At 33.8% G+C, this 27,005-nt stretch overlaps 2 protein-coding genes across 4 annotated transcripts; one reads left to right on the top strand and one right to left on the bottom strand.

Moving 5' to 3' along the window:
* The first annotated feature begins 427 nt into the window (after positions 1 to 427).
* Positions 428 to 15,844, top strand: LOC132717656 (sulfoquinovosidase-like). Its single transcript, XM_060701178.1, has 11 exons — positions 428 to 614; positions 1,660 to 1,764; positions 2,122 to 2,304; positions 2,768 to 2,954; positions 3,464 to 3,807; positions 4,034 to 4,175; positions 4,424 to 4,642; positions 4,897 to 5,115; positions 13,608 to 13,618; positions 14,543 to 14,789; positions 15,051 to 15,844. The coding sequence occupies exons 1-11, from the start codon at positions 588 to 590 to the stop codon at positions 15,644 to 15,646; spliced, it is 2,280 nt and encodes a 759-aa protein (XP_060557161.1). The 5' UTR covers positions 428 to 587; the 3' UTR covers positions 15,647 to 15,844.
* A 2,058-nt stretch (positions 15,845 to 17,902) lies between these two features.
* LOC132717655 (uncharacterized) lies at positions 17,903 to 23,691 on the bottom strand. Of its 3 annotated transcripts, XM_060701176.1 has the most exons (6): positions 23,512 to 23,688; positions 21,820 to 21,932; positions 20,437 to 20,497; positions 19,980 to 20,046; positions 19,563 to 19,713; positions 17,903 to 18,534 (listed from the first exon to the last, which is right to left on the bottom strand). In XM_060701176.1, exons 2-6 carry the CDS (start codon positions 21,858 to 21,860, stop codon positions 18,486 to 18,488), a joined length of 369 nt encoding a protein of 122 aa, XP_060557159.1. In that variant the 5' UTR covers positions 21,861 to 21,932; positions 23,512 to 23,688; the 3' UTR covers positions 17,903 to 18,485. The 3 variants fall into 3 exon arrangements, with proteins under 3 accessions (XP_060557159.1, XP_060557158.1, XP_060557157.1); XM_060701175.1 differs by lacking the exon at positions 21,820 to 21,932 and having other exon boundaries at positions 19,579 to 19,713; positions 23,512 to 23,691; XM_060701174.1 differs by lacking the exon at positions 21,820 to 21,932 and having other exon boundaries at positions 23,512 to 23,690.
* Positions 23,692 to 27,005: the final 3,314 nt, after the last annotated feature.

Below are 27,005 nucleotides of genomic sequence, written 5' to 3'. Positions count from 1 at the left end.
GAGAGCGCTACAGTCTTCACCCTACAACTTTCATTCGCTAAGACGACCGTACAGTCATTATTTGATACCAGCAGGAACACGACCACTTCAACTAAGACCCTTCATAGTTTCCATGATAAGATGGTCTCGCAATGAGGATCGAACAGTTTGCATCCGTTACGAGGACGCACTACGAGGACCATAAACTCTTCACTGAATAATTTTGTCCTACAATTCATGCACTACGAACACTATATATAATCTTCTCGCTATGAGAGAGATAAAGTCGTCACTCGCTGCAAGGACCTTTATAACCCTATTATCTTCATTCCCTACGAGGGCACTTTTGCTGTCTCTTCGTACAACGGTTTGTGGACAGAGGCCATGCTCTGTGGTAGTTGAACTAAAGGAAAAGAACTATATCTGAAGCGTTTTAAAATATGAAATGTCAAGTACGATCATTCATTTCAAACTCAACTATTATCAGTTTGTTTGATACCGTATCAACTGCTGTTTCCGATACGTTTCAAAGTGGTGAATAAAAATTCCTTTATCTTTCACTTTAAACATGATTGTCACTATACAGTTGACCCAGTCTTAGCTTAAAAATGGAGAAGGTCGGCTTTACGTTAATAGTAAGTAGATGCTTCGGCGTTCTTAATGTTGACAGACAATGTATCTGTTTCACTGTTTATTGTAAAAAGTTTATAGGTTTAAAATTAATGCTAGTTACGTCAATGTTTTCCTAATTTTTTTTACATGTATTTTCAATTCCCGTTTGCTTGGATAATACTACCACGGATTTAAATTATTTGTAATATAAATCCGTGATACTACTTTCTACCTACAGCGTTCTTTTAGTTTCATTTGTAATCTAATGTAGATGTAGCAATAAGCTTTATATACATGTATATATTAGATAACATTTAGATTACTAAATAAGACATAAGATGTAACCGCCAATGGATATGATCATAGATGTACAAAATGTATTAGTAAACAAGATTTTTGACAGGTTAATTGTATTTGACGGTTGTTTGGAAATATATCCCGAGCCGTTAGGCGAGGGATATATTGCACACAACTGTTTATATACGGTCATATAACCTGTCAGGAATATTTATAACGAATTTGTAATACAGCAAAAATCTTTTTTAGAGAAAAAAGTGAGTTTTCTTCATAAATTGTCAGCAGCCGTTTATGTAAAAACTATATAAAAGTCACGATTATCCAATGAAAAACGACTTTACAAACGTGCAGTCTTATATTCAAATAAAAACGGAATCCCTAAAGAACACCCAATGCGACAAAATTGAAAATATAGCAGGATTGGTTTGAGTCTTTGCGTAATCTACAAAAAACGCACTTAACCTTATACATAGATCGCACTTTGATTTAATAATAACTATTGCTTGCCTTGGTTTGATAAAAAACTGAAACTGAAACTGCAAATAAAGTACATGTAGTTTCTCACGTTAGTACTCGTATTTGCCCTTAATCAAAAATAAAAACACATGGTATATGGCGAACCCAGATGTTTTTTCTTCTTTTCCTTTCTGCAGGAACCCATGGACTTGTTTATCTTTTTCATGTGTGGCACTCGATTTAACAGAGTATATTTTTCCCGCCATTTATATATAAACTGCTACTATAACGGTTATGTTTATTTGAAATTCGTAGGCTCTGTTGTGCTGTTATAGTTCGACGGTGTATGCAACAAAAGACTACACACTGAAGTACGATCTAACAAGCAAAACACTGAATGTATCTCTTGGTTCCAAACTGGTAAATAAAACTTTTTGAAACTTTTCTTTTGTTCACAGTCAAGCATCAATTAGATATTTTAACCTCTTTCCAGTTATGCTATAGTGACACAAATAACAGCTATTTACACTTCTTTCACAATGCAAGGTATTTTATATTAGATAAGCATATTGTGCAAATAACTTGCTTAGGTGATTAAATGATTTGCCTCTATAACATTTTATTACAAACATCAAGCTTATTTCAAAATTCATTAAAATTAAGCATAATGCATTAGGTTTCTAATAAAAGTGTATTTAAACGTATATTTCTTAAATGGTCCGGCTTGATTTTCAACCTTATATATTAATTACTGTTCATTGTACTTTTTTCCTGTAGATTCTTCAACACAGCCCTTCGTCGTCGATGTTTTTTGTAGGAAATGGTCAAGTGAACTTCCGGGAATTCAGGGGGAACTTTTTTATCAATAACTACGTCGGGGACAAGATTCCAGCAACCTCTTTTACTGTGAACTCTACGGCGAATTCAGATATAATATCGTTTAAGACAGAACAATCGCGGGTTAGTTAAAGTATCAAATCATTTCATGTTGACTCATATAATATTTATTGTACATATAAAGAATATTTTGCTCGTATCAACTGGTTTTATTCGTAAATTTATAGAAAATTTATCATTGTTATTTACTATACAAAAAAACTGCTAGCTAATCGCGTGGGTTCAAACCCCGTCAGGGAAAAATCGTTGTTTCCTTTTGCTAGAATCTTTGTAACAGTACTGGTTGGTTCCAGGAACGGATTCGAAAGTGTATTTATAAGTTTATAGCTTCCTATATACAATCAAACTAAAATAAATTCTGTATCAACCAAAACTACCATAATAAAAGTCATCGTTTACTTTCCTTTTTGGAAAGCCATAATTAAAGTTTTGGGTATTTGTGGATATTTTATTAAGCATTATGGTATTCAAAACAAATTAGATGATTTATTATTCATGTCTGAACGTATATTCATGCATGCTACAGGTTAAAGTTACTCTCGAAACTAAAGATAGTCATCCGTTGGTGGTGAGTTTCGTCACTGGTCCATTCTTTAACGATTTCTGGCTACGTGTAGTAGCGTCCCCCGATGAGAGGGTTTATGGTCTAGGGGAACAATATTCTTATCTTAATCTCCGTGGAAGGACATATCCTATCTGGACAAGAGAACAAGGTAAAGTGTCATGTAAACATTCCCAGCTTGATATTTCAATCAAGTGATTCAATATACGTTTTGAAATGTTTATCGTTTCCAAAGTTTCCAAGTATCTGATTATCTGGAAAAAAGTGATACATCAGAAGCATTGAAACAGCAAAATTGCAGGACAATTGCAGACTAGATTTTCATTGAGTCTGTACATGAGGGATAATGATAAACACATTCGTCACGGCCTCTTGCACCGGCTTGAGAGGTACTTAATTCTCAAACCTCAAACTTGCTAGACTCAACGATCCCAAAGGACCTGACGACAATTTAAGGACCATGAAAGCATTCAAATGTATCTTAGTAATTAATTCAAATCGATTTAATTACTCACGCTCACGTTGCTCACGTTGATATTGAAGATGAAGAAAGCTAGAGTTTTTCTTGCTTGTCGGAATCTCCATCATGTACATGTAGCTAATGAGCACTTTGTTATATTTTAAATGTCCTTTTTTAACTAAGTCAATGTGATATTTTAGGTGTTGGCAGGAACAAAAGCAACATTGTCACTTTCTTTGCCGACAATCTCGCTGGTGGTGCTGGTGGCGACTACCACACGACATATTTCCCGCAGACGACATTTGTAAGCAGCCGAAACTTGTATTGCCATTATGGCGGCTACAATTACGCAGAAGTCAACCTGCAGCCACCAAACTTTCACGAGATTTACGTGAATGGACCTGTCAGCAGCTTTTACTTCCAGAGCAAGCCTGATCTCAAAAGCCTTGTCGGGTTACTTACACACTATTTAGGCACCCAGCCTAAACTTCCCGACTGGGTCTATACAGGGGCAATTCTGGGAGTGCAAGGCGGAACAGAAGTGGTATAAGAATTGTTGATGTTGTTTTTGTTTTGTTTATTTGGTCGATTTCTATGATGAAACGTAATAATTCATAGATGTATTCTTCCATATTTTTATGTTCTAGCATAATGTTTCCGCCACACATTCTTGAATTTCTTAGTTTTTCAAAACTACAATTTGAAATAACATATCAGAGAATTATAAGTAAGATCTCTATACCACATTTTAACGATATCGTTTGTTGTAGATGTTACAACGTTACAATCAGGCTAAGCAGAATGGTGTTCCGGTCAGTGGTCTATGGATCCAGGACTGGGCTGGTGTACTGAAGACATCGTTTGGTTCCCGACTCTTCTGGAACTGGATATGGAACCAGACCGTTTACCCAGGTATAACGCCAACAGTACTATTTGTAGTATCTTTTAGACAATAGATAAATTTCAAGAAATCTATTCATGCATAACTGAAAAAACTTTAATACTGGCACGAAAATGCCATGAACACTTTTGCTGAACATTCGGTTGACATAAGAGTAAAACAAGTACTTATTCTTGGTTGGTGAAATCGAGTGTTCTGGCATCTTTATTCCGTATTTTTAAATAGTGAATAGTCAAGTCCACGTTAACTATAATTGTAGATTTAGACAACGAGATCAAGCTATTAAAAGGCAACGGAACACGTGTTCTTGGCTATATCAATCCAAATTTGAATTCTAATGGCGACTTATACACACAAGCCGCAAAAGGAGGCTACCTCATTAAAAAAAGTGACGGTACACCGTATCTAACAGATTTTGGAGAGTTTAACTGCGGAACTGTGGATTTAACGAACCCAAATGCGAGAAAATGGTATAAAGGTATGTTTATTTGCGTCATAGAACTCCAGTTTTCATCATTATATACTTATACGTATGAATGTATGACTGACTGACTGACTGACTGACTGACGAACGAACGAACGAACGAATTAATGAATGTTTCATTATGCGTTGATAATATGATGACAGTAATAGTCTGAACTTTATTATCATTGTAAAATCTTTACTGAACAAAGGTGGTACATTCTTGGCGATTTTGTCAAGTAATAAATTATTGACCTTTTTTAATGTAGAGGTGATTCAGACGAATATGATTGACCTCGGTCTTAGTGGATGGATGGCAGATTTCGGAGAATATGTTCCAGCAGATGGCGCAGTTTTCTATAGCAATCAAACAGGGAGAGAAGTTCACAACCAGTGGCCAACGCTGTGGGCTGAAGTTAACAGGAACGCTATAGATGAACGCAACGTCACCGGTGACGTTGTGTTTTGGATGAGGGCTGGATCTGCAGGTATTTTCGCAATTAGTATTATGAATAATACGCCGGTTGGTATTTTCGTGAAAATTTTTACCATCTTATACATATCGTAGTAATTACTTTATCTTAATCCAAACGAATTTGACATTGATACATTTTAACTCATCTGATAATATGTATTTTAGTATTTTAGTATTAGAAAAGGTCGATTAAAAGTTATTTGATTTATTGAATAAACATTTAATTTACATAAATAGGAACTGCCCAGATAGCATTCTATATGGGACCCATGTGGGGCCCATATGGGCACCTATATGGGTCCCATTTGGGCTGCCCATATGGGCCCCATATAGGAAGTGCAACCGGGTTCCAAATGGGTCCCATCTGGGCAGCCCTTATACTCAATATGGGATTCACATGGGCCCCATCTGGGCAGCCCATGTACACAATATGGGCCCCACATGGGCAGCCCTTGTACTAAATATGGGTTTCAAATGGGCAGCCCAGATACTTCCATTATGGGTAGTTTTGAATTCCGGGGTAGATCTATTTTCAATTACTTCAATTAAGTTTGCTGAACGTTTAGATAGCAACCGCTTGCTACAGAGCATGATTCTTGTACTTTCGTTAAATATTCAAGTGATGTTTTAACTCATTCTAGCTGTTTCCTGGAACAGACAGATTATGGCACAAAGCCTTTATGATCATGCAAGAAAACAATACACAATGTATATGCTTTAACAATGTAACTTTATTTAGTAATCTCACTTATGGTAAGTGTATATCATATATATACAGATTCTCAATACATTCTGTGGACGCCTGATGTCAACAAAGAAACCTTTACTTATGTAAATAAACTTAGAAAAGTGTACAATATAAAAATCCGAGTAAACTGTACATATTTGTAAATCCACAGAATTTCATTTTGACTACATAGTTTTTAATTCAAAAATACAGAAATATTAATTATTATTCAAAAAGTCCTATGTAGTAAATATTACTTTGGTACACTAAATAAGCAACATGTAATGGAAAACTGTTTATAATGTACGAACAAAATAATTAACAAGAGCTGTCGGTAGGACAGCAACGCTCTACTATTCTTAGTGCTTGATAGTAAAAAAGATGCTTGATACAGTTACCTCCTCCTGTTTACAGGTTGGGGTCATGATGGTGAACAAGTGTGCAAAGTTTCAAAACCATATGTCAGTGGACTTTGAAAATATTTGAACTATTACAAAACTTTAACGTAAATTCTAACTCGAAAAGGGGCATAATTCTGTCAAAATGCTTGATAGAGTTACCTCCTCCTGTCTACAGGTTGGGGTCATGATGGTGAACAAGTGTGCAAAGTTTCAAAGTCATATGTCTATGGACTTTGAAAATATTTGAACTATTACAAAAACTTAAACGTAAATTCTAAGTCGAAAAAGGGGCATAATTCTGTCAAAATGCTTGATAGAGTTACCTTCTCCTGTCTACAGGTTGGGGTCATGATGCTGAACAAGTGTGCAAAGTTTCAAAGCCATATGTCAATGGACTTGGAAAATATTTGAACTATTACAAAAACTTTAACATAAGTGGTTATGCCGACGCTCGGGTGACTGCAATAGCTCTACTTATTCTTATCGAATAGTCGAGCTAAAAATGCAGTTTTATAACATTAGATACCTTACAGATCACTATAAGGAAAAATGAAACTTATGCTAGACACTGGTTAAACTTTACAGAAGGTCTTTGGAACTCCAAGAAATATATGTGTATAATGTTTAAATTTCAGTGAATCAACAGTATGACCCCAAATGTCTTTTTAACTTTCTACATAATTCATAGAAAAAGTATTATACATTTACTGTAATTCATTACAAATTTCTATCTACCAATTACTTTCATTTTCAAATGATATAGATCTACATCAATTAATATAAAAAGTTGTTCATTACAACCATGTATTACACTTTGGTATGGTAGTTGCTGAAGAAAAAAATGTTATGCAGCTTGTGAAAAGTAACAAATATAATAAAACAAAACCTTGGCACAGTTGTAATACTGTTCATAGATGTGTAAACAAAATATTATGCAGCTGATGAAAAAAAAATAATATAATTAACAAAACCTTGGCACGGTTGTAATACTGTTCATATATGTGTAAACAAAATATTATGCAGCTGATGAAAAAAAAATTAATATAATTATCAAAACCTTGGCACGGTTGTAATACTATTTATAGACGTGTGGACAAAATATGCAGCTAATGAAAAGTAACAAATATAATACACAAAAGGTTGGCACTGTTGTAATTGTCAACAAAATATGCAGCTAATGAAAAGTAACAAAAAGTAATACAAACAAGAGCTGTCTGTAGGACAGCGCGCTCGACTATTCTAAGTGCTTGATAGTAAAAGAGCCTTTATATTGTTTAATTTTTTAAGTTCACAAAAGGGCTAATTTTTTTTTATAAATTCATGTCATAGGCCTAAGAGAGAGTCTAATTATACAGTATTGGCTTGACTATTCGGAAGGTAATGTCACAAGGGTGTTTTATTGAGTATAATAATACTAATTACCTATGAAATAAATAAATTTGACAGAAAAGGTACAAAGGCTTGTTATTAAGATGTTTTATCAAGTAAATCACTGCTTTTATTATTATGAATGCATAAAATTGTCCCGAAAAAGGCACAAACCCTTCAGTAGTTATTGAGATAACAACTTACAAGAAAAACTAAACCATGAATTCCTAAGTTGAAAAAGGGGAGAAAAATCAGCTTTAATGCAAGATAGAATTATGGATCTTTGTCAGTGACCTACAATTATGACCCTAAATGCATATGTGAAGTTTTTAATAAATATCTTTAATAGTTATTGAGATATGTAAAACTTGCATGTAAACATTAACCAAGAGACTAAGTAGAAAAGGGGATATGAATCAGCCTTAATGCAAGATAGAGTTATGGAACTTGGTCAGTGACATACAATTATGACCCTCCAATTATGACCCTTAGTGCATGTGTAAAGTCTCAAGTAAATATCTTTGAAGACCTTTAATCTTTAACCAAAATTTCTAAGTTTCAAAGGGGCGAATAATTCTGTTAATATTGTAGGCAGAGTTATCCAACTTGTCAATCTGATGCACCTTGTAACTATAAATAAGTATTGTAAGTTTCAATTGAATATCTCAAGCAATAATTGAGATATTTGACTTTACAAAAAACTTTAACCAAAATTTCTAAGTTAAAAAGGGGCATAATTCTGTCAATATTGTAGGCAGAGTTATCCAACTTGTCAATCTGATGTACCTTGTTACTATAAATAAGTATTGTAAGTTTCATTTGAATATCTCAAGCATTGATTGAGATATTTGACTTTACAAAAAACTTTAACCAAAATTTCTAAGTTAAAAAGGGGCATAATTCTGTCAATATTATAGGCAGAGTTATCCAACTTGTCAATCTGATGTACCTTGTTACTATAAATAAGAATTGTAAGTTTCAATTGAATATCTCAAGCATTGATTGAGATATTTGACTTTACAAAAAACTTTAACCAAAATTTCTAAGTAAAAAAGGGGCATAATTCTGTCAATATTGTAGGCAGAGTTATCCAACTTGTCAATCTGATGTGCCTTGTTACTATAAATAAGTATTGTAAGTTTCAATTGAATATCTCAAGTAATAATTGAGATATTTGACTTTACAAAAAACTTTAACCAACGCAGACGCCGACGCGGACGCTGACGCTGACGCCGACGCCGGGGCGACTACAATAGCTCTCATATTCTTCGAATAGTCGAGCTAAAAAGGTTGGCACGGTTGTAATACTGTTTATATAGACGTGTTAACAAAATATGCAGCTAAAGTAACAAATATGATACACAAAAGGTTGGCACGGTTGTTACAAATTCTGTTAATAGGCGTGTAAACAAAATATGCAGCTAATGAAAAGTAACAAATATAATACACAAAATCTTGGCACATTGAAATACTGTTTATAGACATGTAAACAAAATATGCAGCTGATGAAAAATAAAAAATAGTTTGTACAAGTTTGTAAAAATCAATAATAATTAAAATGTGATATTACACAAAGATCAAATTTGTTGTGAAGAAATTCATTAAAAAAATTGTCAGTAAAAATAGTTGGTTTATTATCAATTCGATATTATCAAAGTTTCAACAATAACAACAATAAAGATTACAAGAATCATCATTGTAAAGTATTTCAACTTTATTTTAAAGGTTAATACCATATCAATACATGTGTTCCCTGTCAGTGTCAAGTTTTGACAAGATATTATAATTGTATTGATCAGTATCAAAAACATTCCCCAAGCATTTAATGTCTTGATTTAAATAGTAACAATGTTTTTTGTTCATTTTACGCCTTTTACGTCATATAGGCAGGTAGTTTCCTAACCATCGTTTCTGGAGAGTTACACCAGTACTAGACTACCTTACTCCATACAGTAACAATGTTTAATGGAAAAAAAAAAAAACAGCATATAGACAACAGAAAAACAGCATATAATGTCAACAACAAACATAACATAGCAGCAGAATATACTGACTAGAAGGCAAAATTTGACTAGACAAGAATTTTGCATTTACAAGAAAGACATGCTATGCTGATGACCTCAAACATTAAAATTAGCAACAAAAAATATAACAAGATAAACAAATGAGCCGCTTACTGTAGTTCTGACCCTTATCACATTTTAAAAATACCTTGATATTGACTTTCAATCAGTGGAATAACTTATATGCAGATGAAGTAAAGGTTTGAAAATGTAAAATAAAAGTCATTTATTTTATGCTTTTGAGTGCATTACTGATGTATCCGTGAAAAATATATTTGATAATTTCACAGTGAAATGATTAAAATTTCAAACTTTTTTATGACGAGACTACTTTTTAAAGATTTTATCATCATTCAAATTTTTTGAATTCAATAAATAATATCATGGCTATTCAACTTTGATTGTCAAACTTATTTTTCAGCCCAAGACTTCCTGTATTTATGAGAAATTGGACTTAAATTCAACTAAAATTGATGTTAACAGTGGGGAAAACATATTTAATATTAACGTTAATATTGAGGAAATTTCATTAGCATAAAATAAAAAGACACTTTATTGTTTGTTGTGTAAGATGTAATTGTATATCATTGAAGGAACTTTAAAAAACAGTGTTCTCACGAGCGCATAGCCACTCATGAGAATACTGTTTTTAAAGCTCTCTTGATGATATAAAAATTTCATCTTACACACAAACAAACAAATATCCTCTATAAATTTGCATTTTTAAATTAAAAACATGTCTAGTCACTTCCTTCATTTTTCTTCAGGTAAGGTCTCTGACACTTTGTTTCTTGTTTTCCTTCCCCCATCGCGGTCCCGCGCCCCAGCCAGCCACTTTGAAACCTCTATTTCAACATCCTTCCTCGTTGCAGCCTTTGTCGGCAAGTTCCTTTGGACACATTCTACAAAAACAAGCATTCTTATCCTTAAAGAATGAAATGAAGTGAAATGAAGGTATTTGAAACCATTCAAAGGTCATAAGCCACCTTGTAGCATTTTGAGCAGTATAAATTGGAAATATAAACTAATTCTGGTATGTTTTACCAAATAAAGATGTTTGTTTCCTGGTTTAACATAGCTTTTCAAAATATTTCTGTGATATCGCTGCAGTCAGTTGTAAGCTGAGATCATCTTATCGGTGTATCAGTAAAGAATGTTAAGGTAAGCAATAACTTGCTTTACAGGGAAGGTGATTTCTGTTTATATTATGCATCACAACACAATGCATGGGATCAAAATCACACAGCATGTAAAATATTCTCTCTTATTAATTTCCATAAAAGCTAGTCAAGCATTTTCCTTCATTAAAGCAATACCCGAAACACAATAACAAGATCTTGGAAAATATATATCTATTTTGAAGACACGACTTTGCAAATTTGTAAAATATCACTTACTATACAATACATTCAGTATCTAGAGGCCCACAAACTTTTTCTTCCCATTCAGCCACTTCATATTGTACATTCTTGCCAGTTCATTTGACATGGTTTTTTTCATCAAGCGGTCAACAGTTTCCTGTACATCTGCCATACCAAACATTGAGAGGAACCGCACCTTAAATAAAGTAGAACATAAACTTTTTTTAATGTTAATTTTAACACTACTAAGTGATGGGCTGCAAGTCACCAAATGACAAATAATTGTCAACTGGACCTCAAAAACATGATCTGCCAAGAAAACTGTTTGGATTGACAAATTAAAAGATCTTTCCTCATATATTTACAGCCTAGGACAACACCTTAGTGACTTGTGCCTTTATGTTTGTCCCCTTCACCGAGTGTTATGGGGCACATTATCATTGTTTTTTTTTTATACAAGAGTTTATTCAATATCAACAGAATAATTTTTGATAATATAATAACAGCTCAATTCCTGGATTTTGTGGGTACTAGTCATTTTCCTGGTATTTTGAAAGCTGCCAGCATTTTGATTAATGAATTGACTGTCTTGTCCTAATTAATAATTAATGTTGAAAACGAGGTCAACTGCCCATGTCTTGTGCTCATGGCTATTATAGGCTTATTATAGCATATATAATAACATAACTGTGTCAATATGAATCAAAAAATTAAAACATGCCAGTTTTTAATTCTGAAATTAATGCAGCAAAGTGTTTGTCCACTGTGCAATATTTTCCAACATAAATATAGCAGAATGATTATACATTATCATCAAGTGCTCACCACAGACCATTATGTTATTTCGCTTTTAGGCCAGTGGATATGGGGTATACTTTTTTCAGTTACTAATGGAGCAACATACATGACTAACACTATGTTACCACAGATGAGAGCATTGTCTGATCTCCCAGAAGCTTATCGAATGCTTCCATCTGCTCAGGATAACGAATAGGGAATGAGATATCTTTCAGAAGTTGCAGCGGTTGGTCATCTGCTGCTGACCCTTAACAGCATTCGCTGCACCCAATCCTCTTAATTTCACGATTCTTATCTCGCATTGTCTCCAAGACTCGGAGAATCTGTGTAACAGCAGCTGAAAAAAAGGATTCATTATTCTAGGCCATATACACATGTACTTTTAGAGCTATGTGTGGTCTGGATCCATGCTGGTCGCAAACCCATTATGTTGGTTTTGTCATGACCCGGCTCAAATGAAAAAAATCCAGTATTTTAAATTTTTACTTGGCTTTAACAGTAATTAACGCTAAAATCTCAAAAGGATTGTTGAGTGTGCAAGGTCACAAAAGGTGAAAATGATAAGAAATCATGAATTAAACTTAACATATTTTTGAGCCTAGGCATGTCATTTGGTGAAAATTAACATTCTTGACTCTTCCAGGGACCGTAACTTTGGATAACAGTAGTGGGGTCAGGCAAGAATATGCGCACAAATTCACATCATGATAAAGACTAACACAAGTAATCATCAATTTCTTTTGAATATTTTTTGAACTAGGGGCGTCACAAGGTGAAACTTTCCATTTTTGGCTGTGTCACTCAATCCAGCTTGTTATAACATTTATTGACTTGTTTTGAGAATATGACATTTAATAAGTATGTACTGTAATAATAAATATATCTATAGCTCCGAAGTTTATACTTACTGGGCCAAATAATCTGCCCACGGAAGGGTGTATCAGAAGCACCTTGTATTGGAGAAGCACTTTGCACATCACTGCTGGCCTCTGGCAATGCCTAGCAGATAGTCGAGGCGGAGATGAAATCATGAAAGTAGGCTTTGTGACTCTTTGGGCGTTGTTGCTTGGTCAATAACTTTTGGTGGCCTACTCTCTGTGGCTGTCTCATTCTCATCAGTGCCACTATCCGATTCATACAGCCTTTTTGATGGCCTATTTACAATAAAATGAAAATACATTAATAAGTAATTATAAAATACATATACATTAAGTGAGTTATTGCGCCAAGTGACAATATGATTATGACCCGTAATCGGCTGGCAAACATGTACTAGTCTATGTTTACGTACCAAATTGTTGTGCCGCAATTTTGTCTACCAAGGATTTTTAGCACGAATGCGTTTGTTTCCCCGATAGATATTTAATGAACGGGAAGGGCTAAAGACTTGGGGTCGGTCCCATTTGGAAGCTTAATACAAACATGAAAGTGATAAAAGATTTTTTTAATTGTCTGGACAATTGTTTTCACAATGGCCCGGGAAGTGAATCCCTTGCTTGCAGGCTCGAATCTGGAGTTTCTGGCCTTCTCTTAACTTAAAGTATGTTTTTAAAGGGGGGTATAATTTACAATTTTTTTTCGGTTTTTGACTTTTTAAAGATGAACACAGGCAATGACAGGTTTAATTATCTATCGGGTCATATTTTTTCTTCCCAGGTCCGATACTCGTGCCTGTGCAACATAGGGCTTGGTTGGTACATGGAAAAAATACTTGAATTTGCAATAATAAGTATTTGCATTTAATATTTTAAAATGCTTATGAATGAAATATTGGTACAAAATGGAAGGGACTTCTAAGGCTAGGAGGGGTCACTGGATTTCAAATGATGGTGTCCCTATAAAAAAGGATCTCTTAAAATTTAGTCTAGATCGAAACAATATTATTAAAATGTTAGTGTCGACTCCGTCACAGTTAAGTTATTCAACAATAACAACTATACACATCCATAGGTCAGCTAAAGTGCCTAATAGTGGGCGTAAATTCTAGAAAATGTCGCAAATTAAACTGACAAAAACTATCGCGAAATTACATGGCAAAGGCAAAAACAAAAAATAAATGACGTTTACACTTACCTACACACACAATAAATCTGTAAGGATATAATATGAAAGATCGTTATACGAAATCGTCGTTAAATGTTCCGAATTGAAATGAAATATTGTTTTCGTGTACAATTTTACAATTTAACGTTTCAATACACAATTTGATTTTAAGCGGCAGCGGAAATCACGTCTGCGCATGCTCGAAATAAATTTTTCATCAAATGCTGATTTTTATAAATTATTTCTGAATTAATAGTCTAAAAACACATTTTTATATTTAGATTATAAAAATTAAAACCAATATAAAAACTAAACAAATTAATTTCTCGCACCTGCTCAGGCATGCTAATATTTATTGGGTTGCCCGAATGGGACCCGTATGGGTCCCTCATGGCTTGTATATATGTTAATGCTACGATTTTTATAAAAGATAATAGCAATTTATGCCAAGGTGGTCACACTGTAGCTCAAAGTAAACAAGTTCTAAAGAAATAAATAAACGAAAAATCGTTTTTCCTTATAGTGCTGTAATATGGGACCCATATGGGTCCAATATGGGCGTACCCAAATGGACTTGCCCATATTGGTCCCATATAGGTCCAATATGGGCATACCCATATGGGCTTGCCTAGATATAGCCCATATGGGTCCCATATATGCATGTTTGCTGGGTGGGAAGTATACGACACTTATGTGGGCCGGGGACCAAAATGTCGACTTTAGTTACGGTGATGGCCTCCCTTCGACAATTCCAGCAGCTTTAAACATGGGAATGTCAGGAATCGGGATAACCCATTTCGATATAGGGGGATATACAACAGCGGCACAGTTTCAGAAATTCGGACAAGCTTTAGTCCGGACTGAAGAACTTCTGCTACGATCTGCTGAGGCAGCCATATTTACGCCGATGTTCCGCTCTCATGAAGGTAAAGTATAGTTATAATTAAATACTTAGTCATTTCTCTCATTGCTTTCTACATGAACTTTTGTGTATTTTTGTTAAAGTTCGTAAATCGTACAAAAAGCTTAAAGCTTATTGAATCGGTCTTGAGTGCGCTTCCACCGTTCCCCTTGCACAAGAAAATTACATTCATCTGCTTTTATTTTAATTTTCTAGATTACATCACACGTGACATTTATAGGTTGTGACTTTATCTTAAACTTTTTTCATTCAAATTTGTTTATAGGAAATCAGCCAAAAGCTAACGTTCAGTTTTACACCAATGACTTCATAGAGAAGAGTTTTGGTCGGCTTGCTCAAATCTTTGTTCATATTTCAAACTACACCAAAAGTGTTGTACGTGACAACCATGATCTTGGAATCCCCGCACAGCGGCCCTTATTCATGGAATTCCCAACAGACGACATTTCTAAGAGCGTATCTTATCAATATATGTTTGGTTCTGACTTGTTAGTAGCACCTGTAATACAAGGAAATGTTGAGACAATGAATGTTTACTTGCCTCCCGGAGACTGGAAATTTATTTGGGACAAAAACGAATACAGTGGCCACAATTACTATAACGTTACAGCTACAATGGGAATGCCACCGGCCTTCTATAAGAAGACTTCCGAGTATGCTTCAATGTTTTCAGAGATCCAGACAAAGTTCCCACCTCTTCCTCTCCCACCTGCAACAACGACTAGTCAACCGATAACAACCGGTTCCCCCTGTACGTCTGGTAGCTCATCAAGTTTAGGTGGTGTTTCAATCTCGCTAATCGTGTACATGTATCTCATTTGTGTCATTTTGTGTTTTTCGCCCTTGAAAAGTTTTCTTTAAGTTCACGAACTTATTTCAGAATATGTAATTAATGAAATATACTCGTACATGACGATTCGACTCCTCCATGCCTAATTACCTACTTATCATTTTATATTATTATTTAGCCTTTCTGAAATCAATGTTCCTATGTTTTTGCATTCAGGCAAAACAATGAATAAATACCTGTTAAAAATACATATACATGTAGAACTGGGATTTTTTTTTCAAATTATTTATTTGTGTTTAAATTATAAAGAAATACATGTACAAATTTTGCTTTATGATTGCTATTATGCACCCTCTTAAACATACTGGGATGAGGATAGTCAGTCTGTCCGTAATCCTATTATCTATGTCCGCTCGATTTCTTGGGGAGGCCTATAGGTCGTGGTTAATGTAGATTATTAGATCGAAAGTCAATAATGTTATTATGTATATCATTTAATAATTGTCATTCTTCAATAGAAAACTGCTCATACATTTACAGAAGTAAACATGCACTAACGTATAGATTCTCGCGACCACAGGCCGTTGTTGCACGTTTTTTAATATGCATGACACAGTGCGCCAATGCAATAACGGCAACGGCAGTTTCATTATCAAAATTTAATTTAAATCATTATTTATTGTCAAATGACATCGTACTAGCACGTGGAAACCATGACAAAAGGGCTTCTTTTATACGGTATAAGTACTCTTACCATTATCATTCTGAGGAAACTGTCAATGTGTATTTTAAAACAGATTATGTTTGCTAGACATATCTTTCAGTCATAATTACCGAAACAGACATTACTTTTCAGAAATCAAACAAATACATTCGTTTCTTTTTATATAAAGATTACATTATCTTTCTTTTTTATTGTTTTTGGTAGAACTATTTTCAATCACATTAACTCCGAGATGATTATGTATAAATTTGCGGTCTTACTTACTCCCGGCAGAGCCCAGGACCAACCCGGTAAGTAACCGGGATGATCCGGGACGATCCGGGGTGAAATTATTGTTGCAGTCACACTTACCCCGGCATCACTACGGTAGTTCCCAGCTAACCACCCAGGATGCGCTACGGATCATCCAGGCAGAGCCCAGGTGAAGCTACGGTTCATGCCGGTGCTTCCCCGGTCGTTCCCGGATGACGCCGGAAGAGCCCCGGTTGACCCAGGCAGAGCCCCGGTCGATCCAGACAGAGCCCAGGACGATCCAGACAGAGCCCCGGTAGAACCGCGGTGGATTGAAAACGCCCGAAAATGATAACATTGATACATAATTTTTATTTAATATAATATCTATTGCTCCAGAATAGTAATTCATGATGATTTTCTGAAAAATCCTTATGCCATACTGGATAGAAGGGAAATGGGAAGGGTTTTAATACAAAGTCCAATCATCGCAAATTGTCGTTATTCTTTTGAAATGATCCGGGCTTTGCCGGGGCTCTACCGGGATCATCCGTAGCTCTACCTTTATCCTCCGGGGCTCTGCCTGTAGTTATCAGGGCTCTGCCGGCATATGCCGGGGCTCTACCGTAGCTCTACCGTGGCTCTACCGGCTATATCATACCCCGGATCATCCCCGGTTTGTGCCGGCAGAGCTACGGTGCTTTCCCGGTATAACCCCGGTCGTTCCCGGCAGAGCTAAGGATGAAGACGGCAAAGCAATACCTTCTCGGATCATCCCGGACCACCCCGGTGATATTAAATATTTTATTCCATCCGGGGTCGAATGCCGGATGTTCCCGGATCATCCCGGACGTTGCCGGGAGAGTACGGATGTACTCCGGTTGTTCCCGGTCGTACCCGGATCACCCGGACGTCTACCGGGGCTCTACCGGGGATCTGCCGGGATGTAAGTGAGACTGTAGCTTAACGGCGAAGTGTTCCGAATGATTAGTTTGTGTTAAAATCTGTAAATATTTCTGAAAGTTGTGTACAATCTTTTTTTTTTTTGTTAGAGCGCGAGACTTGTAATCTCGACATTGTGGGTTCGATTCCCGGGCTGGTCAACTAAAATTACTAAAATCAGTCTTTCGGATGAGACTTTAAATCGAGGTCCCGTGTATGGGTGCTTAAACACTTGGCACGCTAAAGAACCAGGAGAAGCTTCTGGAATTGGGGCATCTTTCTGTATCTGTAATTGCACTATCCTCCAAAAAATAAAATGACTAATACTCTTCTGGAGGACTCGCCCATATGGGCAACCGGTGGCGAGTATAAATAAATGCAAATACACACAAAGTACAATCTTTTAAATTTCATCACAAAAACATTGGCGTCAATGAAGTTGCTTTATTCTGTGAATATGATAACACTGCAACGTATGATAATAAATATGCTGAACAGTATGATAAGCTTTTTATTAAGTTTCAAGTTGTTGACCATTTAAAACTTTTAACTACAGTCAGTTAAAATTGTCCCCTGCACAGGGACGTCAGTGAAAAAAAGAATTAAGACAAAATAATTAAGACAAGAAAAAGAATTCCACATACAATAAGGTCTACACAATATCATTCTACAAAGCACAAGGGTAAATTTTTGCCCATTGACAGAAATTTCAAAAATAAAGGTGTATGTATTAATATGTCCTAGAAAAGATATGTCTTCATTTTAAAAAATACCTTTTTTTCAAGGACAGCAAATGCAATGGATACATATACTTTGAAACAAGGTATTCTCCATTTCACATAATAAAAAGTAACTTTAAAGTAACTGGATAAAGTGATTCGTCGAAAGCAATTTCACATTTTAAGTCCTGAATCACACGATTGTTACATTTATTTCCATGTCGATGGAATGAAGTAATGATAAAAAGCAGACGACAATGTTCACGTGTTGAAGCAGACTATGTTCTAGGCGCGTTACCAATTCCAAGTACAGTTTTGTAAGCCCCGGTCCCATATTTTCCAACTGAAAAAAAGAAGAAGCAAAAACATGTCATAAATGTTCTATATAGTTTGTAGAATGAAATTCTAACTTCAATTCATACATTTTACATCTAACATACGATTGACTAAAAACTTTTATCACATCCCTGTGCCGCTTTTGTGACTCCGTAAAAATTGTATGGCACGGCCGTGCATATATTTTGGCGTGACGTCACTTGTGTTATAAAACATAGCGTAAGTATGCGCTTATTTAAGCAATGCGCTATGGGCGTGTTATTGAAAAAAAATTGTTCCTACTGTAAAAAGTTCTTATTTTGAATATGTGATAAATAGAATATTGTATTCGCCTAGGTTTATTAACTCTACTAAATTTATTCAACTCGTTCAATTTATTCCGTATTGAACCGACACCCAGTCAATATAGATCTTTTTAATAACTACTAATTTTTAATCTTACGCGACGTCCCGCATAAAATATGTAGGTATTGTTATAGATGGTGGTGATTTATAAATAATACAAATATAGTATGAAATGCATATCAACTACGGAAAGAAAGTAAAATGAAAGTATTTGTTACACGAATGTCAGTGTTAGTAAGCCACTCATGGTAAAGACATAAGGATTTTAATTGAAGCAAAATATTTTATTTTAAATGTGTTCTTAATGTACCAGAATTTCGTAAGTAATATATATTTTGTCCTGCCAGGCATTTGTCTGAAGTGATTTAGTTGCAATAGGCGTGTTTTGGCTCATAGTGAGTTATAAACATATCAAGGTTTCTGTTAAGACTAAAAAGTGAGTTTCAAAAACTGCAAACATATCATTATTGAAACAATTGTTATACTATTTCATGCAATATAACATCAATTGTTAAAACTTGATTATAACTAAGTACAAAGTCTTGAATTAGTTAATCAGAAATAATAAAAGTTACAAAATGGTTGCTACTTACAATGATTTTTGTTAATCACACATTAGCAGCAGACACAACATGTTCAGCAGACGACACATCTAAAGCGTACTGCTTTTTAATGGAAAATAATACTTACTTGTGCCTATACTTACACTGTGACGGTTTAGCTTTATCCAGTACCCAGTACCGGAAACCCTCACGTGCGCGTTCATTTAATGTAGTTTTCATAAGATGCTTGTGCCTGCTAGTCGGGTTATCTAAAATTTCACGGTTTCCGGTGAAATAATCTAAAAAAAACAAAGATTGGTAGTTTATTTAACAAATATTTTCTAATTATTTTTTCAATATCAGAATTAATATTTTATTTTTTTCATTGAAGTTCAAAGCTTGCATGTCGTCCTTCTTAAATCTTTTTTTATAAAAAAAAGACATCATTTTCTTCTTAAGTCTCGTCGATATAAAATCACAAAACCTTCATTTCAATGGTTTGTTTGAACATACGATCTTTCGAATATAATTAATTTGTTCATTGACAAATTATTAATCAACTTACTGACAACAACTCTGTCCGGATGGAAACCTAACTTCTTTCCGCTAAAACTGTTCTGGTATGATGTTCGCTATATACAATGGAACAGGAATTGTCAACAGTAAACTAATGATTACAATAGAATGTCAAATTAACAATGTAATGGTGGGTGGATGGATATGTGAACGGACGGACGGGTGGATGGATTCCAACGCTATTATCATATACAAATGCCATAAATAACATGTATTTCTGTATATTATATGTGTTCTCCCGCAGCAAAAGAAATCAAATACATTTATATTCCTGCTAAGTCAAACACATATGTGTATTATTACATTATATGAATTCCGCTTAAATCTTCTTCAGCATGAAATCAACCCCTATTTATATTCCAATAATGATAAAGTCATATCTAAGAAATTGTGATATATATTTTGATACTAATATGAAAACTTTGTTATATTTAAATGAGTCTTACCCAGACACTTTTCATACTCTTGGGTGTTTCATAATTACTGTGCCTCGACCAGGACCTCAGTCTGTAAACAAATTTCATTCCATGAAGGAGACTTATACCATTTTCCCTGACAAACTGACTTCATTATTCAAAATGTCAGAACTTTGTTACTTCAATTACAATTAGAACATGTAGAATGTGATATGGATTTTTGTATTCTCAAAATGAAAACGAGGCTTGACAGAGCATGATATGCATTTGATAAAGATATTTTGATTTTATTTGACTCTAAAAATATAAACTACAGTGTAAATAAAGTGAAGTTGCAAACTATTATTTCATCGCACAATCAAATAATATTAATTAAATGAAAAAGCAGTACATATACAAAAACTCCGCAAAAGTAACACATCTGAAATTGTGAAATGTTATAATATACTGTTAACGAATCATACTGTAAGTAGTGCATTGTTAAGGTTTCAGCATAGAGGCACACATAAACTGTTGTTGGAATATCTGCAGGCTGCATGCCTCAAGACGAGCCAAAATATTTCAAGAAAATCAAATTTGAGAAAAATGTAATAAGATTTTATAAAATTAAAAAAGATCTAAGTAAAAATTTACATGGTATGTACGATCAATGACTGATTTTGTAGTACATGTATTTATGACCATATTTCTACTGCGTTACTAAAGCAGTAACGGCTATTTTGGCATATTTTGACCCTTTTTTGGTAATCTACATAGATTTAAGGTTCAGTTTGCAATGTGTAAATTACTTTCTTTGTTCACTTGACAATATTTTACTTTTAAATACATGTTCAAAATTTTCATGACTCTGGAGGCATGCTGCTTTAAACATACTAATCATGTTTTTAAATTGATAATTATATCTGGGGATGTTTATTATATCTATTTTGATTAAGTATGTTAAATCTCATTAACAAGTTTTGCCTAATAATCTTAATAATCTTAGCCAAAAGATTTTAGTGTATTTGATTACACTAATTTTAGCCAAATCGGACAAAAGCTGACCACGCACATGGTATAGTTATTCTGCTTGTATTTTACTTAAAAGGACTTTTCCATTCTATGTTGCATTTGGAGCTTTTCCATTTTTCCAAAATAACCCTTCGATATATCAGATATAGCTCTATTATGGATTTTGTTTAAAAACAGCACCTTAGATAATAAAATGATACTATATGTATGTATGCTTTGAATGGCCACATGCGAAAATCCCGAGTACTGAATATACAAAAAATGCGAGTTTCATTGTTGTACTTTTTGGCAAACTATTTTAATGTTGACAAAACAAATGTTACACAACATATTGAACATCAATCATGTTAGTGTTAATAAGGTTAAAGCATCAAACGGTTAATGCATTCCAACTACTCGAACCTATCCATATCTGCAAAGTAAGACATTGACGACAACGCCATAGTTGTCTCCCTTATTTCTCCGGAATATATGATATAGTTTAGTTGTACAATTTCTTACTTCAGTCTTATTATCTGAAAAGTACAATAAAAATGCACATGTCTGGGTTTCACCAATCTGAAGAAATGATATATGTTGATGATGTTCAAATTCTAATAAGTTTCAATCATGGTGCTAGTATATTAGGTCAGTGACTTTCCATAATATTTCGTCTACCATTTTCATGCCACATATATTGCTAAATTTGTTAACGTGCACTTGTAGGTCACATGGTATTAAGGATTGTCACCGCTGACTTTCAGTTTCCCGGAATGACACGCATGTCACCCTTCATTTTCAAGTCAAAAGTGAGCAATTTTTTTCTGAAATGTTATATCTTTTATAACATGCAGTATATTTTGGATTAATTTTACTTAACGCATATCACCGTTCACTTTTATATCTCATTTTCAAAAGTATTTTTACAAAGGAACACTTTACAAGTCTGGAATTTTGGCAACGAACGCCCTCCATATTATCTTGTTACTATACGCAAGTCACCGTTCACGATGAAGTATTTCGTTACTTTACACAAGTCACCATTCATGTTTTTGTCTCTTGTTACTATTCGCAAGTCGTCGTTCACAATAAAGTCATTTGTTACTTTCAGCATGTTATCGTTCACTTTTATGTTTCTTGTTACTTTAATCATTCGCTAGTCACCGTTCACTTTTATGTTTTTGTAACTTTACGCATGTTATAGTTTAGTTTTATGTTAAGCAAGTCACCATTCACTTTTATGTCCTTTATTGCTTTACGATAGTTACCGTTCACTTTTATGTCTCTTGTTACTTTACGCATGTCACGACTTTTTTCCAGCTTTATTGGTGGAGGAAGACCCCAGGTGCCCCTCCGGGCATTATTTCAGGCACGAGCGGGCACCTGGGTAGAACCACCGACCTTCCGTAAGCCAGCTGGATGGCTTCCTCACATGAAAGATTTCGACCCGAGTGAGGATCGAACCCACAGTGGTGAGGGACCTGTGATCTCAAGTCAGCGACTTTAACCACTCGGCCACGGAGGCCCCTTTACGCATGTCATCGTTCACTTTTATGTCTATATACGCAAGTCACCGTTCACGATGAATTCGTTGGTAACTTTAGTATGAATGTGTACGTTAACGATAGATCATTTTAAGTCGCAGTCATTTTCATGTAACATGTTACGTGAAATATATCGCTGCTCATCTAAATGTATGTTATGTTTCATGATATCTACCTCTCCACCCAGGGAGAATGGGTTCGAGTTTTACTAAGCCACCAGTATCGTGTTTCTTTATATGCCATTTGTACTGAATAGACCATGGAGTGGAATTATAAGATTTGAAAAAAGTGCTTCTAAATCAAACGCCTAAAAATGTCGGTAAAATGTTAATTACTATTTCAAAATGTCGTGAAATATTTACTTTTTACTAACCTTCACACACTTAACAACACATTTTAAAAGTTCAGTTTTTTAACAAAATATCAATCTGTATAGTACATAATATTTTAAAACATGTATTCATTTATTTGATGAAGGATAAAAAGGTTACATAGAATGAAGAAAAAAAATAAGAAAAAAATGTGTAAAAGCAATTAAATTAATAGGTAAAAATAAAATAAACTGACTTACAAATTCATTCTATCCAACATAGTACCACCGGATCCGTAATCACAGGACATAATGTAAAGTTTGGCTCAGTTTCACACTTATTTTTATATAAATTAGGATTTAACCTTTGCTTTAGACGCTATTCAGAAGTTTATTATAATTTAAATGATCATTGTTTTATTTTATTAAATAACCATAACAGATTGAATCACTCTGACTCAAAATAGAATGTACGCGGTATCTTGTTCTTATACGATTACAAGTACCGAACGCGACTGCAACAAAAAAGAAGATTTTTTTTTATAAATTACCATTAAAATCTGACTTGAATATTTATATTGAGGGTAAATTCTCTGCGAAAAAAACAACAAACACTTTAAATGTAATCGTCAGACGAATATTTAGACTTGTTCTTAAAGTGTACCATGTTGGCAATTAACAAGAAAAAAAGCGAAAGATAAAAAGATGTACTTGACAATATCAAAGTTTGCCGCAGAGAGAAGTACATCAATGTTCAGCACATTATACCTCAGAAACAACGTAAGCTTTTCTTTATTTAGGAAGGGCAGACATGAGTTTTGTAACGTTTAAATAACGGTTTTAGAGCATACTATATGTCTACCATCTGCAGAAGAAGTGCTGAATACAGTATAAAATTATTAGTCATAAAAGTAGTATTTTGACTTCCAAACAAAATCCTAAAACAATATAACTTTACTTACCACTAAAAAGTAACAGAAGCTATAGATTGCCTGGTTAAATGACCAACTATTTACCCTTTGAAAAATTAAAAGCTTTTAAGAAATAATAATAAAAGCATTTCTTAGGCATAATGGGCCTTTAATGCATCAATATGGAAACGTACAAAACGCATTAAATACATAGAATTTTAGATGCTTTATAATGTTTGATATAAGAATTCATTTTCTCTTCATAAAAATGTTCTATAAATGTAATTACAATAAAAAAAATACTAGAATGAATGATAAAAAAGCTGATGTTGTTTACTGAACGAATCAATATCTTAAATAAAAAAATATGAATTAAACGCGTACCAGTTAACCAACAGTGATTAATGTTTGTGCATTATGCATTAAAACAAAAGACGGCTTAACGACACAATGTTTGTATTGTCTTACAATCATTTAAATTTAAAGGCTTAAAAAGTTCTTTTGTTTCGCGCAGCCATATCTATAACCGATCTTTGATGGGCTTTTAACTTATTTAATATACTTCATGGATATATAATTTACGATCTTTGTAAAAAGTATAGTGATAATACTGTTTATATTATTAGATACACTTAATTCAAGACGTATATTTGTCTGTAGTTATGTCTTACCGATATGAAACATGGCAGTATTTTAATTTACCTTCTCTATGTGAAAATAATAGATTGAAGGCACATTATTGCTCTTGGAATCGATTTTTTTTCTTCTGTAGAAATGACAAGCATGATTTTTTTTAATCATCATCATTATTATCATCATCATCATCATCATCATCATTATCATCATTATTATCATTATCATTATTATTATCATTATTATTTATATTATTATTATTATTATTATTATTATTATTATTATTATTATTATTATTATTATTATCGTTTAATACATGTAATGGTTTTAGAACAAATAGGACAAATTGGATGCTTGTTACCCGAGAAAATAATAGTATGTCATAAAAGTAGCAAAATGTAAACAAAGTAGTATTATGAGTTTATGACTTCCATACAAAATACTAAATCACTATAAATGTAATAATTGCCGAAACGCAACAGAAGAAAAAGACAATTCAGGTAAATGGCCAATAAGTAACTTTTTGGAAACTAGAAATGAACTCCAAAAATAAAATAAAAATTCTTGAAATAAAAATAAAATCTTTTCTGGAATATAAAATGGGCCTTTATAACAATTTGCTAGACATTAGTAAAAATGAGTTTGCTGTAGGTCTGATATTAATCACAATGATATTCTGCAGTTAACTAACATACACTTTGAATTTCAATTGAAAATGCAAGTATCTAAGTACATGTTGCACGTTACAATATTCACAGTTGTTGGTAAAAAGCGACCTGACTTTTGTATTTTGGTTTCTAGCGACGTTGGTTTTGCTAGTGGTGATAATTATGATAGAGGTAATAGTTACAAAGGCGACAAAAATGGAGACGGTGATGATTATATTTATGATTATTAATATGATAGTTAGGGTGATGGCAATAAAAATGATGACGGTGATGTTGGTGATGCTGCTGCTGCTGCTGCTGCTGCTGATGATGATGATGATGGTGATGATGATGATACTGATGACAATGATGACGATTATTTTATTTTGAATGGTTAATTCTAGTGTCTCAAATCATTTAGTGGTTCCTGCCGTTTGCAAACTCAAAAAGAAATCCTCATAAACAAACTTTTGGCCAAAGAAAAGAAAACGATATCAAATGTACGTGTGGTTGATTTAATTTCTGTCAGTTGTATACATCAGGGTAGGAAATAGTTGGTATAAATGTTTATCTTTACATGTTGTATATTTGTATATAGTGATGTCATTCATACTGAACAATACAGTTAAGCTCCTCCTTTTGCCGGCCTACTCATATATAGTATTACATGCTTGATATAAATACACATTGTTGCCTGGATAGATTTAGATATAGAGCTATTAAAGAGTATTACACGATTTCTTTTTGTGTTTAACCACTCCTTTCAGGATTCAGTAATCTATTGACAGTATAGGTCATACATCTTTTTTCATAGAGAACTCATATACGACTGTCACAGGGTCATTTGTCATTATATAAAATTTGAACATGTCGGATTATTTGATAGTGGTGTAGACTGTCATAAGCATTTATATATGTGTTAAGTTTAACCAAAGCTCCTGATGCTCCACTTTTCTGTTATTTCCAACAATTTTTACAATTATATGTACATGTAAATATCAGCAGACACCGTTGTCATTATCGGCCAGAAAGTGGTCAGATAAATACAAATATAAACCGAAAAACAATATACTATTGCAGGAAAATCTGGTCTCAGTCATGCACTTGCTTGACAGCTATCAACCTCTGTTTTGCGGAAATATGCACTGCAACGCGACTACAACATATCGTGCATAACAGCGTTAAAGATGGTTAAGAGTTGACAATTGTATGATATGAAGAGAAATAAAATTTATTATCAGAAATGAAGTTCTAGAACTGACAGAATAAGAGGTTGTCCAGGTGAGTGGATTTTCAAACCTGCAGTTTAAATTATATCATGTGCATATTTCACCACAGATTTAATTATGTTAATTTTTTCTCCGATTTAACTTGGTCTTTAACATATATATGTACCTGACTTAAAGTTTAAGCATTTAAAAGCTAGTGCAATCTATCATAGAAGCATGAGTGTATTGTTTAACTATTTTCTTAACTTTTTTGAAGTTTTTCAAAATTTTATTTAATTAGTCTTACAAATATTTTTATAACGGACAATAGTTTAATCTAATCTGATAGAAAATTT

Source organism: Ruditapes philippinarum, unplaced genomic scaffold (genome assembly GCF_026571515.1).
Source record: "Ruditapes philippinarum isolate M1 unplaced genomic scaffold, ASM2657151v2 ctg282_1_1_1_1, whole genome shotgun sequence".
Taxonomy (NCBI): domain Eukaryota; kingdom Metazoa; phylum Mollusca; class Bivalvia; order Venerida; family Veneridae; genus Ruditapes; species Ruditapes philippinarum.
The sequence above is the reverse complement of the archived record's forward strand: the minus strand, read 5'-3'. Positions and strand labels throughout refer to the sequence as shown.